This window comes from Dermochelys coriacea, chromosome 7 (assembly GCF_009764565.3).
Source record: "Dermochelys coriacea isolate rDerCor1 chromosome 7, rDerCor1.pri.v4, whole genome shotgun sequence".
In the NCBI taxonomy this organism is placed as follows: Eukaryota; Metazoa; Chordata; order Testudines; family Dermochelyidae; genus Dermochelys; species Dermochelys coriacea.
In genome coordinates, this window is record NC_050074.1 from 69320330 (window position 1) to 69336806 (window position 16477).

Here is a 16477-nt window from a genome sequence, read left to right on the forward strand (position 1 = left end):
GGGCCAGGGTAGGTCTGTTCATGGCAGCCCTATGATGTGCAGAAGCTGAGTTCTTCCCCAGCCCCTTATGCTTCTAGTCTGGCAAGTGGGGGGGGGGGGGGGCAGAATCTGTCCCGTGTCACCTTTATAAAGTCTGACATGTTGGAGTGGCCCTTGGAGTGTCTAACGTAGCTGTAGATGCTTGGTCCCGCTCAGTTGGTGCAGACAGTAATGTAGTGAAGTATACTGCAAGGAGTGTGTGGGGGGTCCTTTCCCCAGGAACAATACGCATAACTAGGGAAGAGTTAAAACACAACACAAGCTAGTATATCCATGTAGTTACTGAAATTTATTCCTTTAAAAAGACATTTGGTCATGCATCATGATCAAGAAAGCAGCTGAAATTAGGGAGGAAAACAGAATCTGAGACCATCAGAGCTGCTCTGGTGCTGTAATGGAGCCTTTAAAGGAATGTAAATACAACTTACTCCCACTTTAGGGCCACTTTACTCTGCCAGACCAGCATAAGGGGATCTTTAGTTTAAAATGAGAATCATTCTAATGAGTCATGTAACGAGTCAGCAGACATTCTGAAAGCCAAGGGAGTGGGAACTGCTCCATCCATCTCTCACAGTGTCCATCTCAAGCTCTGAGGCCTCCTGCCAGCATTGCCTCAGCAGAGGACTCTGCATGTTGGGAAATAAAAATTGCAGTGGGACTGGCCCACTTCCCAAACAGATTACCACAGCATCCAGGGTGTCAGATCGGGGGGGAGACACCCCCTCCTGCTGCACCTGTCTCCCCAGAGGGCTTAAGGGCACATCTTGCCACTAGTGCTAGGCCTGGGGGGAAAGAGGGGGCAGGAGAAGAAGGATCTTTATTTGCAGTTTCTATGGAGGGAGGAGGCAGCTCCTTGCCCCTGTCCCTGCCACAGGGGGTGTCCTGCTGTAGTGAATCCTGGATTGCCTGTAGGTACATGCAGCTGCAGTAACACAGTGTGGGTGCAAACTAGAAGCACAAATGGATATACAGTGTTGCATGTACAGTTTTGAAAATGAGGCATGTCAATGAGAGCTGTAGCCTGCTCTATGTTTAACAGCATTTAGTGGACATCAGCGTGATAAATATGGTGGCTGTTGGCAAAAGATAACATTTTATTGAAATACCCCAGCTGCCAGAGAAAGCAGCACCAACAGCTATGGAGAAACAAAGCCAGTGTTTTGACTCTCATCTCTCAGTATCTGTAGGGTCATCATAGCCTGCTTGACCACATTTGCATTGCTATGGCTACAAAGTTTTTCCAAGGTTTCTTTAATGTTACTCTCTTCTACTTCTTGTTTCAAATCACCTGAAGGGAGATCAAACACAGACTTTAATAGCATGCATTAGTCCATTCTCTGAAGAAGATACTACAATGTAAGGATGTATTACAGCCACAGGTTAACTCCACTATGTTTTATTTAAATACAAACTTATTTAGAGTCTCACTTGGGATGATGATTTTTGTAAAGAAGTTAACTTATTTGCAACTGTTAACTAATTGCCTTGTTTAAATATCTTTTTTTATTACTTCACCCTTCCCAGAAGAACTAGATGTAAAATAATAATTTTTCAGAATGTATTACAACAGCCATGCTCCTGCCTTCACCTAGTGCTTTATATTTTGCTTCAGCATTTCATACCAGGAAGATTTGACACTCAGCGTCAAAGTTAAAAGATGTCTGTAGCGTGCTAATGAAATAGCCCACTGAGGAAAATCTTTATGGGTCAGATCCCCAGCTGCTATAAACCAGCACAGCTCCACTGAAATCAATAGAGCTTTGTTGATTTATACCAGCTGAGGATCTCACCTACCTGGTTTATGGTTCAGCAGTCTGGGTCCAGGGGGTGGTATGAGGACTGTTGGGATATAATAAATGGAAAAAGTCTGCCCAGACAATAGATTTTTAAACTTAGAAATTCTTGGGCTTTCAAAAAGAAAAAAATATTTAAAAATCTGGAACCCGCTTTCAGGTTTCCCCTGAACCATTTTAGAAAAACGTGGATAAAAAAATATCAGAACTATTTCGGCAGACTCTCCATTGGCACATAGCAGACTTAGAGCCAGCTTAACCAGGCAGCTGGGGATTCCTCCCAGGAGAGAATTTCTAGGCAGCATGGTGCCAGCATGGCAGTTGTTTGTCCACACGCCTCCCTAGCCTCTGTGTAGGGGACAACGTAGCTAGGAGATGGGGGATGGGTCAGCGAGCCAGTATATCTGGCTGCTGTAACAGCCTCTTGAGCTAATTGGTTGCAAGGCTGTCATACGCATTTTGCTTTGGGTATGGGAGCTGGTGCATGCTAGCCCCAAAACTGAGGAAGCATGAAGGTGTCTGTGTTACTTTGCTCCCTCCTCTAGACTTTTGCCGTGACTCCATCACAGGTAGTTCCAATGACCTCAGTGGACTTCTCACAGGGAAAGGTATTATCCCATGAGAGGAAGAATGGCTGTCTGGTCCTGACCTGGCAGAAAGAAATAAACTTCTGAGTCTTGCTGCTGCTACTTTATTGTTTGGATGCAACCTCGCAACTGGTTGAAAATACTTAGTGACACAGTTTTTGTGATTTCACAGTAACAGAGATGGACAGGCTTTTAGTGCCAAAGTGAAATTACCTGAATTAAGAAGGCTGCACAGTAGGCCCATTGAATTATATTTCACCTCGGGACCTGTGCTCTCATCTTGTAGAAGCTTATGTAAGCTTTGAACTAGTCTCGACTCCTTAAGTGAATCTTTGATGACTTCTGAAAATAAAATTAGAATTATTTCCATGACATCTTATGTTTTAAATGAAAAATTCTTGGGTAACTTGCATATGAAAAATGAAGGTCTGTCAAACAAGATAGAAAAGGGCTGATTTGCCTTAATGCAGATATAAGGCCTGATCCAGTGAAGTGCTGAGCAACCCCCAGCACCTCGCAGTATCAGGCCCATAAAACAGCTCAGCCATAGGTAGTAAATTTTCTACATCATGGCTTAATTCATATGTATCAATCTTTACTAGCCTTCCCTCACATTCTCATAGTCGTGGGTAGCTGACTTAATTTTCTGTATATAGATCTTTTTCTGACTTGACCAATGCTGGCAGCACTGATCCATGTCTTAAGACTACATTCCTTTCAGGCTTTAGTCCATGATGGTGCTTAGCATTAATATTGGCTTCTTGTAGTTGGGTCTTAAATGCAATTGTTGTTGTTCTTCAGATTAGACTGTAAAATCTAAAGGATAGTGTCTTTTATGTCCTATATATATGCAGCACCAAGCTTAATAAATATCAAGCCCCATTTTTTCAAAGGTGCTGAGCAACTGCAAATCCAGTTGAAGCTGACGGGAGCTGTGAGTGTGCCACGCTACTAGGAATCCAACCTATTAATTGTAACTGTGAAAAGGATGGTATTTTCATTTCTTTCATTCAGAGCTTTTGCAGGATCCTTTAGCCTACTTTGTCATTTATACTTTCTCAAGTCTATCCAAAATGCCTCTGCTATAGTCCTCTTCCTGTCTACCCTGACACTGCTTTATCCTTGAATCATCTTGCCTGTCATTTAAGCATGAAGGCCCAAACTAATTTTGACTCCACTAACATCTCTACACTCCTTTCCCCTGTTAAAATTCTTGCTTCCTCTCTTCTCTTCCTGATTCTCCCTTTGTCATGATCTTGGTTTCTAACACACTGCCCAACAGGTATCAAATAACTTCTTGTCCCTATCTACCAAGCATCCTCTATTCTTCAAATCCCTCCCCAAAACCAACCACTTCAAGAAATCCCTTGTTCCTGCTTCTTACTGGTAATCCCCAGTCCCTCTGCTTCTGTACTGTTGACTGTAAAATAGACCATAATCTTTTCAAGGCTAGGAATATACCTTACATAAATTCTGTAAATTACTGTACAAATTAACAGGGCTATAAAACACTTGTATAAATAACAAGAACAGTATCTGAAATGGTTACTCAGGCCAATGTTCTGGGGGAGGGAGGATACCTAAATTAATTGCAGATGCTATGGCCAGTGCAATCAGAGCTTCATTCTGCATGATAACATGTTCACTTGTTGTCATGGAAACCAGGTGCTTCACTCCTTGTGCCTGCTGGATGGCTTTGACCACTTCCTGTTGTCAGTCAAACAAAAGAAATGGGTCAGGTGAAAGGATCACAAATCAAAAGCTGAGGCACAAATAATGCTGAGGTGACAAAAGGAAATCACGGTTCACCCCTGAAAGTCTCTGAATCGATTGGAAATGGTTCCCCTGCCATCACTGAAGTGCTGTTCTGGATACGTTTGTTGTATTTTGCCTGCACTTGCAAAGAGAGAATTTTTTGTCTGCATTAGTCATTCACCTGAGCTTGAAAGCCACCTTGCCTTCCTTTAGCTGAAATAGCAATGTTTAGAGGTACTTCCTTTTTCTTTTACTCTTGTGGTTCATTCATCATGGTCAAACTTTTAATTATTAAAGCTTCTAAATTAGTAGTGACTCATTTTTACTTCATGCAAATTACAGCTCCATTTTAGATCCTCTCAAAATGAAGCAGCAATTGAGAGGCTTCCATATAATCAATCAGAATAGCCTTAACATAAGCAACAAAGCCTTTGCTAACATATCAACAGCATATTGTCATCAGAAAACCTGCATTCATCCCTCCCTGAAACAAGGGCTAAGCAACCTCAGTGAACTCATTAGAATTTCTGAAAGAGATTTTGGTTTATGACACAGGTGGGTTTTTTCAGCTGTTTGTGTTTTGTTTTTTAATATTGGTTTCATGTTTGAACATGGTAAAATCTCTATGAAAAAGAAGATTGTACCTAGGATGCTTGATGGAGGAGTCAGGAACTGGTATTCAGTTAGGGTGTTTTTCTCCTCTAGGTTGCTGGTTCAAATCCAGCCCAGCTTGCTGAGTGACTGAAAATTATCAGCTGATGTCTGAAATTAATGTGGTGAATTGTCCATTCCAATTGACAAAACAGCCACCACCCATGCACTAAGTGACTCCCTTTTGGGTAGTTTCAGCAAAAAGGACTGTGTGGTTATGAGGGGTGATCGCTCTCCTACCCCAGAAAGGAGTCCATCCATCTGAGGCATGTTGGAGGGGTGGTATGGAAAAGCTTGTACTGATGTTGTGTGTGCTGTCAGCAAGCACACAGCAACAAGGATGCCAGCCTGGCAGTAAGCACTCCTGGCAATTAAAAAAAAAAATTATACCACTAATTTCATACTTGGGATCTGCTGTGCCGCAAGAGTGATGCCAGCAATCGGTTTGCTTCTCCACGAACACCAGCGTGCTCCTGGGCATCACACCATTGCACAAGTCTGTTGATCAGCAGAGGGTCCTGTCCTAGCATCTCTGCAGTGTCAGCTGAAAAGAGAAAAATGGCATGTCCAGGTGTTTTACTCAGAGCCTGTAGCACGGAGGATGCAGTCTAAAAGAGAATCTTTGCAGATGTCTAATTTTGCTGAGGTCCTCACTTGCCCTACTGAAGGACACCGCTGTTTGGTTTGCGGGTACCACACTCTACAAACAAGCTATTTGGGACTATAGTACACATATGAGTCATACATAAGAAGTTCCAAGAAACTAAAAATGTTAAATGTTAAAACAGGGGAATGGGAGTCAAGCTTCCTGGCACTTGGGCAAAATTCCAGTTGTTATAAAACTGGGTTGCTCCATTGAAGTCAATGAAGCTACACTGATTTATGGCAGCTGGGCTTCTGGCCTAGCCACTGACTTACTGTGCAACCCTGGGCCAGTTACTTAAGATATCCATGCAGGAATACCTGAAAGGGGGGTAGGTGTCATGGCCCCATCACTTTAAAAAGTGTGAGGCCCTCCCACTTCTTACTGGCTGTAAGGTTGAGCGACGGGAGGGAAAAGACAGAGACGAGCAAGCGGGGTGCGAGGTCTTTGGGGGTGGGACCTCACAGGTGTAGGGTGGGATGGCGTGGGGGTGGGACCTCAGGGAAGGGACCGTGTCAGGGCGGGGCCATGATTCAGGCACCTCTGGGCCCCCCACTTTTAAGGAATTTCTGCTGCTCCTGTACCCATGTCTATTTACCTGTAAAACAGATATAATCTGTATCTACTGCCTGGGCTGCAGCAATACTTAATTCACATCTCAAGTGTTTTGAGATCCCTTGAAGTGAAAATTACTATTATTGTTGCTTTTATAGAAAGCATAAGGTAGCTACCCTTATCTTCTCTCCCCCATTCCCTCTGACTGTTCGTGCACTCGCTCCTTGAGTGTTGTCCTAAATTTGACTGTATGCTCTTCAGAGCAGGGACTGTCTCATACTATATTCCAATGCCTGTAGCACAATGTTTATTTGTATTGCGGTAGTGCCTAGAAGTCCTAATCATGGACCAGAACTACTCTGTGCTTGGTGCTGTACAAATGAAAAGATGGTCTGTGCCCTAAAGAGCTTATAATATAATTAGGACTGTATTCAGAATATGACTTTTGGATGCTGCCATAATGAACCCAAGAAGAAAGGAGGGCTGTCTGGAAAACAATTCCATCTTATGCAGAATTTTGAGGTTTTGAAATTTTGTTTTTGTTCAGCATTGGCACAAAATAGAAACCCTTTTGAATTTTTTGCAAAAAAATCAGAGCTACACACAGACAGAGCTAGGGTTATCAATCCTCCAGGATTGTCTAGGACAACGTCTCTCAAACTGGGTTCTGTGGACCCCTGGGGGTCCGTGAGGGCACTCCAGGGGGTCTGTGGGCCCTGCTGATCAACTTCTCCCTCTCCCTCCTAGCTCCTCCTGCACACTGGGGAACAGCAGTTCAGCAGTGTGCAGGAGGTGCTGGGACAGGGCATGCTAGCGGGAGGAGGCAGAAAGAGGTGGGTATGAGGAGGGGTGGGGCCTTGGGGGAAGGGGGGGACTTGAAGGTCCATGAAAAAATTTAAATCAAAATGGGGGTCCTTGGGTTGCTGAAGTTTGAGAACCACTGGTCTAGGAGACTCCAGGAATTAAAGATTAATCTTTAATTAAAGATTAAGTTGTGAATCAACCTCCAGGAATATTTCCAACCAAAACTGGTAACCCTAGCAAGATCCCAGAATAACCAATAACTGGTGATTAGGGCACACCTATGGGATATGGAAAACCCAATTGAAGACCCTGCTCCAAATCAGGAAAGGGTAGGAACCTGAACCTGGGTGACATCCCAGCTGAGAGTCTTAACCACTGGGCTATTGGCTTTTCTGGGGGTGGGTGGGGTGTCATTTGTCTATAACCATCCATCCAAGACCTAAGAAAACTTCTGGACAAAATTTTCATCAAAACTTTTATGTTTTTGCAAAAAATTTAGGTTTTGACAAATCGGCAGATGGGAGGGATTGTCCAAAAATTCCTCACCAGTTCTACCTAAAACTTCAGAAGAACCTCTCCAGCGCATCATCAAGGATCTACAACCCATCCTGAAGGACGACCCATCACTCTCACAGATCTTGGGAGACAGGCCGGTCCTTGCTTACAGACAGCCCCCCAACCTGAAGCAAATACTCAACAGCAACCACACAACAGAACCACTAACCCAGGAACCTATCCTTGCAACAAAGCCCGTTGCCAATTGTGTCCACATATCTATTCAGGGGACACCATCATAGGGCCTAATCACATCAGCAACACTATCAGAGGCTCGTTCACCTGCGCATCTACCAATGTGATATATGCCATCATGTGCCAGCAATGCCCCTCTGCCATGTACATTGGTCAAACTGGACAGTCTCTACGTAAAAGAATAAATGGACACAAATCGGACATCAAGAATTATAACATTCAAAAACCAGTCGGAGAACACTTCAATCTCTTTGGTCACTCAGTTACAGACATAAAAGTTGCAATTCTTCAACAAAAAAACTTCAAAAACAGATTCCAACGAGAGACTGCTGAATTGGAATTAATTTGCAAACTGGATACAATTAACTTAGGCTTGAATAGACTGGGAGTGGATGGGTCATTACACAAAGTAAAACTATTTCCCCATGTTTATTCCCCCCCACACACCTCCCACTGTTCCTCAGACATTCCTGTCAACTGCTGGAAATGGCCCACCTTGATTATCACTACAAAGGTTCCTCCCCTCCCCCCGCTATCCTACTGGTAATAGCTCACCTTAAGTGATCACTCTCATTACAGTGTGTATGGTAACACCTATTGTTTCATGTTCTCTATGTATAAAAAGCTCCCCACTGTATTTTCCACTGAATGCATCCGATGAAGTGAGCTGTAGCTCACGAAAGCTTATGCTCAAATAAATTTGTTAATCTCTAAGGTGCCACAAGTACTCCTTTTTCTTTTTGTGAATACAGACTAACATGGCTGCTACTCTGAAACCTGGAAATTCAAAGTTACTTAGGAGAAAAATTAAATAAACTTTCTCAGACCTCAGAAGAACACTTTTCTTTGTCAGACTTGATTCAAATTTTGAACAATGTTTGCAGGAGGTTCTTATTTTGTCTGAACCTCTTCACCCATCCGTCCTTATCAGACCAGAGTCTTCTCATGAGATACCAAGATGTCAGGAATTCTAATCTTTGTGGGTGTCATGCAGAAACAACTCACTCGATAATCCTCTTTATAACAAAATGAGCTTCTAATCGTCTGCAGTAACTCATGAAGCCTAGTGCTTCTGAAGAAAATTGCTGCCACAACCCTTAAAAGTTCTGACAACAGCAAAAGAGAGGTTATGCATGATCCTGATGAACTTCTTTGATATCCATATAGTTGTAACACACATAGTTCCACAGGAACATTATTGCAATTTAACTTAATTAAAGCCACATTGTTACAAAGTGCTACTGATTAAAAATGGTTAGAATCTGGAAAGTGCTACTCAGTGCAAGAAAAAGTGCTTGCAAAAGGGGTACTGAGGCATATAAAGTCTTTTGTTCTAACTAAATATGATGCTGTCTAGGGATCCACTCCTGTGAAGGTCTGAGTGCCACCAGGCAAACGTTTAGTGCCTCAATCCCCATTGCCCGCAATAGAAGTGGATGGCATTCAGTAGTTTTGTAGGATCACGTCTTAGAACTCCACACACACACACAAAAAAAAACCCACCAGAGAGAAACCTGGAGGTGTCTTTTCAATGTATGTTTTTAGGAGATGAGGTAGGAGCAAAAAATGAGATGCAACTTGCTTCACCTCTCCTAAGCCTCAATGTAAAAGTAGAGTGCCCATCCACATGGCCACAGAAGCATTTAGTGCAGTAATTAATAGTTGGGGAGGGATGCACAATCCCCTGTGCCCCATAGCCGCAGGATATAGCAACCCAACCTCCCCTCATGCTCCCTCAACTCCTCTCTACACACCAGCCAGAGTGGTCATAGAACAGACCTGTCCTTTTCTATCTTGTTTAAGCTTTAGGTCTAGCTTGTAGTTTGAGATTCAGTTGACTTTAAAGATTGATTTATTTAATTTAGCTTTTCAGGAGTGAGGGCAGTGTTGTTTGACTTTTTTTGGTTGCCATGGGGCCGTGATGTACACACCTAAGAAATCCTGGGATAAGAGGTGTTCCTTCTTGCCCTGCAATATTCCCTGCTTCATCTGGGCATGAAATATGACTTTTATGTCTTGACCAGAGTGCATTTGGTACAGGCTATTTGCTATAATTAGAGAGAAACATGCCTTTCTCAATTCTGCAAGCATCAGCATGCCCAGCAATTGTCAGAGTAATGAATTTACAATAGATAATGCAATTAACTAATTGTTGTTAGACACATGTTCATGAGAATGTTTCATGCGGTGTTAATTAAGGTCAATGTTGGCTCATGGGTAAATAGAACATAAAGCAATTAAAGACTGGCAGCTTTTGCGCTTACTACCATGGAAGGATAAAACTTAAGTAGCATTTTAGATTTTCCCTACTCTACACTAGAATATGCTACATTATTTCAAAATCAGAAGAGGATTCTTGTTTCAGCTATTGCTGTCTCATTGGGGCCAATTTCTGATCTCACTTATACCAATGTAAATCTACGATAATTGAACTGAAGTCACTGGAATCTTATTGGCATACAACCAGTGTGAGCAAGAGCAGAAGCTGCCTCTTAGTGTTTTGTAATTCAGGGCTTATCCTAATGTTTCTTAATTTCCTAAAAGTATCCTCTGATGCCTGTCCTCTCAACTCTTTTAACGTTCTTCAAATAATCATAACAGACTGAATATTTTAACTCTCTCCAAAGCATGAGAAGAAAAAATAGTTTTATTATGCTAAATTTCCTTGTAGTTTGTAATGTCACCCATCTACTGTGGTCAGATGCAAATGGAAACTTTCTATTGAATTAAAGTTTTTTGTACTGATCACACAGATTCTAGGCCTGATTCTCCATTGCCTTGTACCTGGTGTATTCATTTGCAAATTGCTGACAAACCAACTGTGGTACTTTATATCAGGCGGTAGAGAATCAGCCCTTTGTTTTCCCCACATAGCTGATGAATCCATGTGAGTTAAGCCTTACTCTGTGTGTGCCAGCAATCTGTGACAATTCTGAAATGGGAACCCATCACTCAGTTTTCTGGATTTTTTTTCCCCTTGTTCTGGTCCTTAAACCTAATGCAAAGTCTATGAGGAATATTGTTCTAGGTTATCTGCTCATGTGCACTGAAATAACTAAGATATCTCAAAAGCACGGGGTTTGCTTTCCCATGCCATGATATTCTGGTAGGACATTGTCTGGTTTGTGTCAGGATGAATCACCATATGATGGTAAATGGAGAGCACAATTTTCAAACTTGGATGCCTAAGCTGAGCGCCCATTCCTTCATCTTGGTTCTCAGAATGGCAATTAGATACATAAAATGAGTGTTGTCATACTTCATGCCCATCCGTGTAGCCAACTGTAGGCTTTGGGCTTCCAAACATGGAATTGAAGCACATGGTATCATCCTGTTACAATTGCCAAAAGAGATTCAGGGCTTTTGAAGATATGCAGCCAGACTTGCAGGATGTAGGATAAATCTGTAAGAATCAGGACTGTACAGAAATATTTTAGAGTGCTAGAAACCTTCCCCCCCCCCCATCTTCTTGATCCTTTATATTCTCCAGTTCTACTGCTCACTCACTTTAAACTGTCAGATTATAAAGCTTTGGCCCGTTTCTCCCTACCATTATACTCATTTTATGCTGGCGTAACTCCATTAAAAATCTCTTGTTCAGGCCTTAGTTATTTCTCACTTAGATTTTTGCAATCTCTTTGTTCAGGACTCTCCATATCTTATCTATTGCTGTCAAGATGTCTGAGTTTTTTGCTCAAGTGGACTTGACACACCGGACAAAATTCTCTGCTGTTTTAACTCTCCTGGTTTAGTGGAGTTATCTGCCAAGCATTTGGCCCATTGTCTTTTCACATTTCCAAAGTGTATTTTCCTTTTCATTTGTAGCTTGCAAAACATTTCAAGGTGACATTAGTCTGTGCTCAGCAGTTCTCTACCTTGACCATCTATTAACATTCGCAGTGTTCCAAGAAGTTTAAACTGCACAGGAGCCATCTCTGATCTCAAAAGCATCTGGATCCGTTCTGCTACGCCTTCCTCCAGCATCTGAACCTTGTTAGCAACTAGAAAATGGAATCAGAAAGAGAGAATTTGATCATTTTGGAGAACGTGAACTTGTAGCTCAAATACTACAATGATGAAGACCGTACAAGTTAGATACATTCAACGGACAGTGTAACAGTTGCTTTTTCTGTGGTTACTAAACATTGACAAGGGGTAAGCCTGTAATAGTTCAATTTGGTTCAAATAAAGGTCAGAATTGTCCAAACCTTTTAGTTTTATACTGAGCTACACATATCACAGGAACAGTGTTCTTGTGAAAACACACTCACTCACTCGCTCACTCCTTTTTCAATGCGGACCAGGGTTCAGAAAATTGTGCTCTCTGTTTGTTTGTTTATCCCTATCCAAAAGGAGATGCAGTAAAAATAATTTACGTCAGTTTGGAGGGTGAAGTGCCTTTCTATTTAAGATACCTGATGCTTTTGTTGCTGATACCATTGCTTCTGTGCTCTCCTTCCCTTCCTAATCCTGTTTCTCTGCAGCACTCTTTAGTGCAATAATTCCTGGTAATGATCAAGAAGCTTCTCTGGAAAAAACCTGAACGCTGCTTAACTCAGTTACCAAAGTCTTTCTCCAAAGTAATGTTATCCTCCCCTTCTGCATGTTTTTGTCTTTCCTGGAGCAACTGCATCAGGCAAGAATCCTTCTGTCCTTTCCCTTCCCGACCTTGCATGCATGCCAAGAAACAGACACTAACTGTTAATTACCTTGTTTGTAATTTTCTTTGGTTCCAGTAGCACAAGCTCAAACCCCAGTCTCTTGATTGTAGTAGAATTCACCAGGAAACCCCTCTCTGTATTACTCAGTTTGAATCAATTAAAGACACCTCTTGTGCCCATCCATAAGTTTTAGAATGGATCTAATTGATTTCCATCTTATGTTTTGTTTGACTTCCCTTGCAGTTTTATCTTATACCCCTTTAAAGGTGTAGCCTGTGTAGTATTAATGCTGAGGGTGAGTATATCAGCAGAGCCCCCATACTGAGGACAATTTCCATATTTTGAGGCTTGCTGTAATGGTGATGGCTAGCACAGACCTGGGATGAGAATAGGATTTCACAGAATTTATAAATGCTGTGTTCCGTACACTACTGCTCCTTTTAAGTAAATCACTGTGTGTGGATTTTCTTTCTTTCTTTTAACATTCTCCAGTTGCTTTCATTAGTTCCTTTCATGCAGCCTCTGGCAACTGATAGATTTCTTTATTTAGCCCCCATCTATGATTTTTTTTCCTTTTCATATTCTGATGCACAGCTTTAGTTTCCCAGAAGAAACTCGCACTTCAAAAGATCATATGTTTGTAATAGACATTTGAACAACGAAGATTACCAAAATTAAATTAGACTCTAAATCAATGCACAAATATTTGATAACACATAGTTCAGCACATTAAAGTACAACTGCACAAGCCATTAAGATTGGTTGGCATTTGGTCTGTCCTAGCAAGGAAGGATACAGGAGGAATTAAACTGCAGCTTGATAGACCCTATAAACTATGCAAGGTCTGGGTCATTCACTGCTTGGTTAAGAAACCTCCAAAGAACATTTAGGTCCTATACTACAGAAAGTGGGATGGGAATTCACTGAAGTGGGTTCTTCCTCTTGAGTTCATATCATACCAATGTCCCAGACTGCTGTTTAGGAGAATTGAGCATGGAAGAGCTATCTTTCAGATGAGAGATGAATCAATGTCCTCGCTACTTGTGATCATTAAAGATCCCACAGGACATAGTACAAGAATAAAATCAATGAGAGTTTTTGAAGTTTTGAAAATCTCACCCTACATTCTAATGTAGGTAATTACATCCTGCCTACCTAAATTACCCTCACTGTTTTAGCTGGATAAGGTATTATTTCTCCCTTCCTGGCTTAAAGTGTTGTGTAATATTGCTCTGCACTGTTAAACAGCTGTTAAATTTCCTCCCAGAGACTGCAGCACCAGTGTTTGTACTTCAAGGTCAGACTGTTTGTTTGTAAAGAGTCCGCCTTGTGCTACTGTATGTAGTGCAGCACTGAGGGAAGGTGCCACAAGATCCTAGGAAGGAGCTTTTTTAAAAGCAGATGTAGGATAAGTACTGTCATTGCCAAGCCAGAGCCTGTGCACATAATCCTAAGGCTTAGCCACTGAAGGCGACAGGTTCCTGGCTAGAGTCAAGCAGAGAGACAGTGGAAGGCCAGTGCTAAGGAGCTTCAGGAATTGGAGAGCAGAAACTTTAGGTTAGTTCACATGCAAAGGCACAGTTAGACGATCAGCAGAATGTGATGTCTGTAGAATAACTTATTAATTTTTGCTATATGTAAGCATGGGTATTATCTCAGCATTTCTGTGTTATAAGGCTTCCCTGAAATGGGAAGTAGTGCTCAACCATCTGTTACTTCCAGGTTATGACTAATAAAGCACCTTTCTTTGCTTTAATCATTTGTCCTTCTCTGTGCTCCCTCACCACAATGTAAGAGCTTCCATGTAGGAGGGTAGGTATATGACTTGTCTGGGATTTATATGCCTGCATAGCATGGACATCTTGTGCACTTGACCCTGTTATGCACTTGTAACTAAAACTACTTTGCAGTAATAGACATGTTTGTCATGCAATGCCAGATTGTTCTGAAATGAAAGAAATATGGTTTAACTATAGAGCTGGGTAGGAACTGGATTTTCCACTTTGTGGGAAATTCCATTATTTAAAAAAAATTCTGTTCCAAAATTGATCAAAAGCAAATAATGAAATTTTCCCAAACATTATTTTTTAATCAAAACATTAATTTGGATTTTTGATCCTTTAAAACTTGAAAAAACTTGTTTTGGAAAATTATTTCAAAAACTGAAACAGTGAGTTCTAAGAATGTCAAAATGGGATGTTTCAACAGTACTGAAAAGCTTCATTTTACTTTTTTTCTGAACAAAATTGTCAAACATTTTTAAACGCTTTGATTTTGATTAAAAACAGCTCTAGTTAAATATGCCATAAAAATTGTTGTACACTTTTAGCACCAAGAAACACCTGTATGTTGAGCTGTGTCGACTAACGTACATAACACACACACAAACACATATATATATACACACACACACACACGCTGGTTTATGCAAGATGTTACATTAGGAAAATTTATCCTCTTCACCTTTCAAATGAATATCACTAGTTTAGAACAATTGGCAGGGACTGTGCTATGAAGTACATTGCATTAAAAACCCCAAAAAATACATTCACACACACACACACACATATATATATTATGGCCAACTTTATCACTCTAGTTTGATCAAAACACAGGCCCCACCCAGTTCACCAGGTTACCTAACTTTAAACATGAGTATTGAGAGAAATAAATGAACTTTTGAAATGAAACTCATATTTTCTTCAGAGAGAAACCATTTAACAAATATTAAAAGGAGGCAGTGGAGAAGAGGCACAAGATTTAGCTACAAATTAATAGAAGGATACAAATATATTCCATGGCATTAATTTTGATTTATTTTGACAAACTCTTGGACATTTTTATCGTATAAAGTCACCATTTTGTGCTCAGACAAGTTAAACAACCTGGTCAGTTTAATATTGAAGAGGAGACCTCCAAGAACCCCCTGTTGCTGCAGATAGTAGTAGAGTATTGATGGCTCTGTAGTTGGCACTCTTTCCTCTGAGCCAGTGCTAAATCAATGCCCTAACATCATTTTGGGTGGCACTGTACTGTTAGAAGTGTTCAGACAAATTAATTCCTGCTCTCAATTGCACTCCCAGACAGCAGAGCTGCATCTGACATGAGATGAGGCGTAGAACCAATGTCCTGATGCATTTATTAATGATCCCAAGAGCAGAAACTCTACACTGCAACATATAGGTCAAACTTTAACTCATTCTCAATTAGTATTGGTTTCGAAGAAGGAGAGGAGCAGTTTTGTAAAACCCCTTGAAGATATAATGTGATATAATTCCTTCCTGCTCCCTACGCTGCTTAAAGTGTATCTACTGTTCTTCATTTCCTGTCCTGTAATATAGCGTTTGTGCGACTATATGTTAAGCCATTTCAGTGGTGACTAATGAGATCTCCGTGGATAATTTCAAGCTCCTTAACTTTCTGTACATGAGCAGTCGCAGTGAGTTAGTCGCATGGCATGAGTTATTTTGCAGGAAAAAAGCTCAGGTACCTGTCAGAATCTGAAAATGCACCAGAATCTGTGACATCAGTGGATCTACACTAGCTATTGACCTGTCCCTCCATGGACGCCAGTTGTTTATGAATAAGAGATTGTCTACCAGCTTTGTACCTGGGATAGCAAGGTTTCGAAGGGCACTGAGTGCAGCATGTTGAACAGAAACGTCCCCATTCTCCACATGTTGCTCTAAAAGGTCCAAAAGCTGAAGTACCACGCCCAGCTGCACCATCCGTACACAGTTGCCATCTTAAGAAAGAGGGGGAAAAAAGCATTCAGGAGGAGAGATGAGACACAGTGATAGTTGTTATGCCCAGCAGTGTTCCACTGGGGAATGCCAGGAACTATTGGCCTGGATGTTTTGTGGTTTAACAGGGATCACGTTTTAGCAAGAGCAATGGCAATCCTTAGCTGCACAGAACTTGCCCTCATGCTCAGCAAAGGTGACCTTAAGCTAACTTTATACCTGCCCTGAGCTTGCTTCCAGCGCAAGTTAACTTATGCCAGCTAAAATGGTCCACTAGGGCTTTGGACTCGCTGTCTGTAGGCCCCAGTTTACCCCCCAACAAGCCCCAATTCCATGATGGTAGAATCCTTTGCTGCCTCATTAGGGCAGCTTTAATGTCATTCAGTGCCACTTTAGAGCTCTTAGGAGCACTGAGGATCTAGCCCATCAAGCGTGATTCTGATCTCACACTGATTTTACACAGCTATAACTCCACTAACTTCAGTGGAATTACTGC

The 16477-nt window shown here is 41.5% G+C and overlaps 1 protein-coding gene across 3 annotated transcripts in view; it reads right to left on the minus strand.

Moving 5' to 3' along the window:
• Nucleotides 1-309: 309 nt before the first annotated feature.
• LOC119859307 (rap1 GTPase-GDP dissociation stimulator 1-like) overlaps nucleotides 310-16477 on the minus strand; it is a 60946-nt gene continuing 44778 nt past the window's right edge. For all 3 annotated transcript variants that reach the window (XM_038411239.2, XM_043518966.1, XM_043518967.1), the window contains 6 exons: nucleotides 15849-15983; nucleotides 11453-11578; nucleotides 5230-5369; nucleotides 4000-4126; nucleotides 2633-2761; nucleotides 310-1327 (listed from right to left, as the gene is read on the minus strand). In XM_038411239.2, the coding sequence (XP_038267167.1) occupies nucleotides 1176-1327; nucleotides 2633-2761; nucleotides 4000-4126; nucleotides 5230-5369; nucleotides 11453-11578; nucleotides 15849-15983 (809 nt within the window). In that variant the 3' untranslated portion in view covers nucleotides 310-1175. The remainder of the gene's footprint in view (nucleotides 1328-2632; nucleotides 2762-3999; nucleotides 4127-5229; nucleotides 5370-11452; nucleotides 11579-15848; nucleotides 15984-16477) is intronic.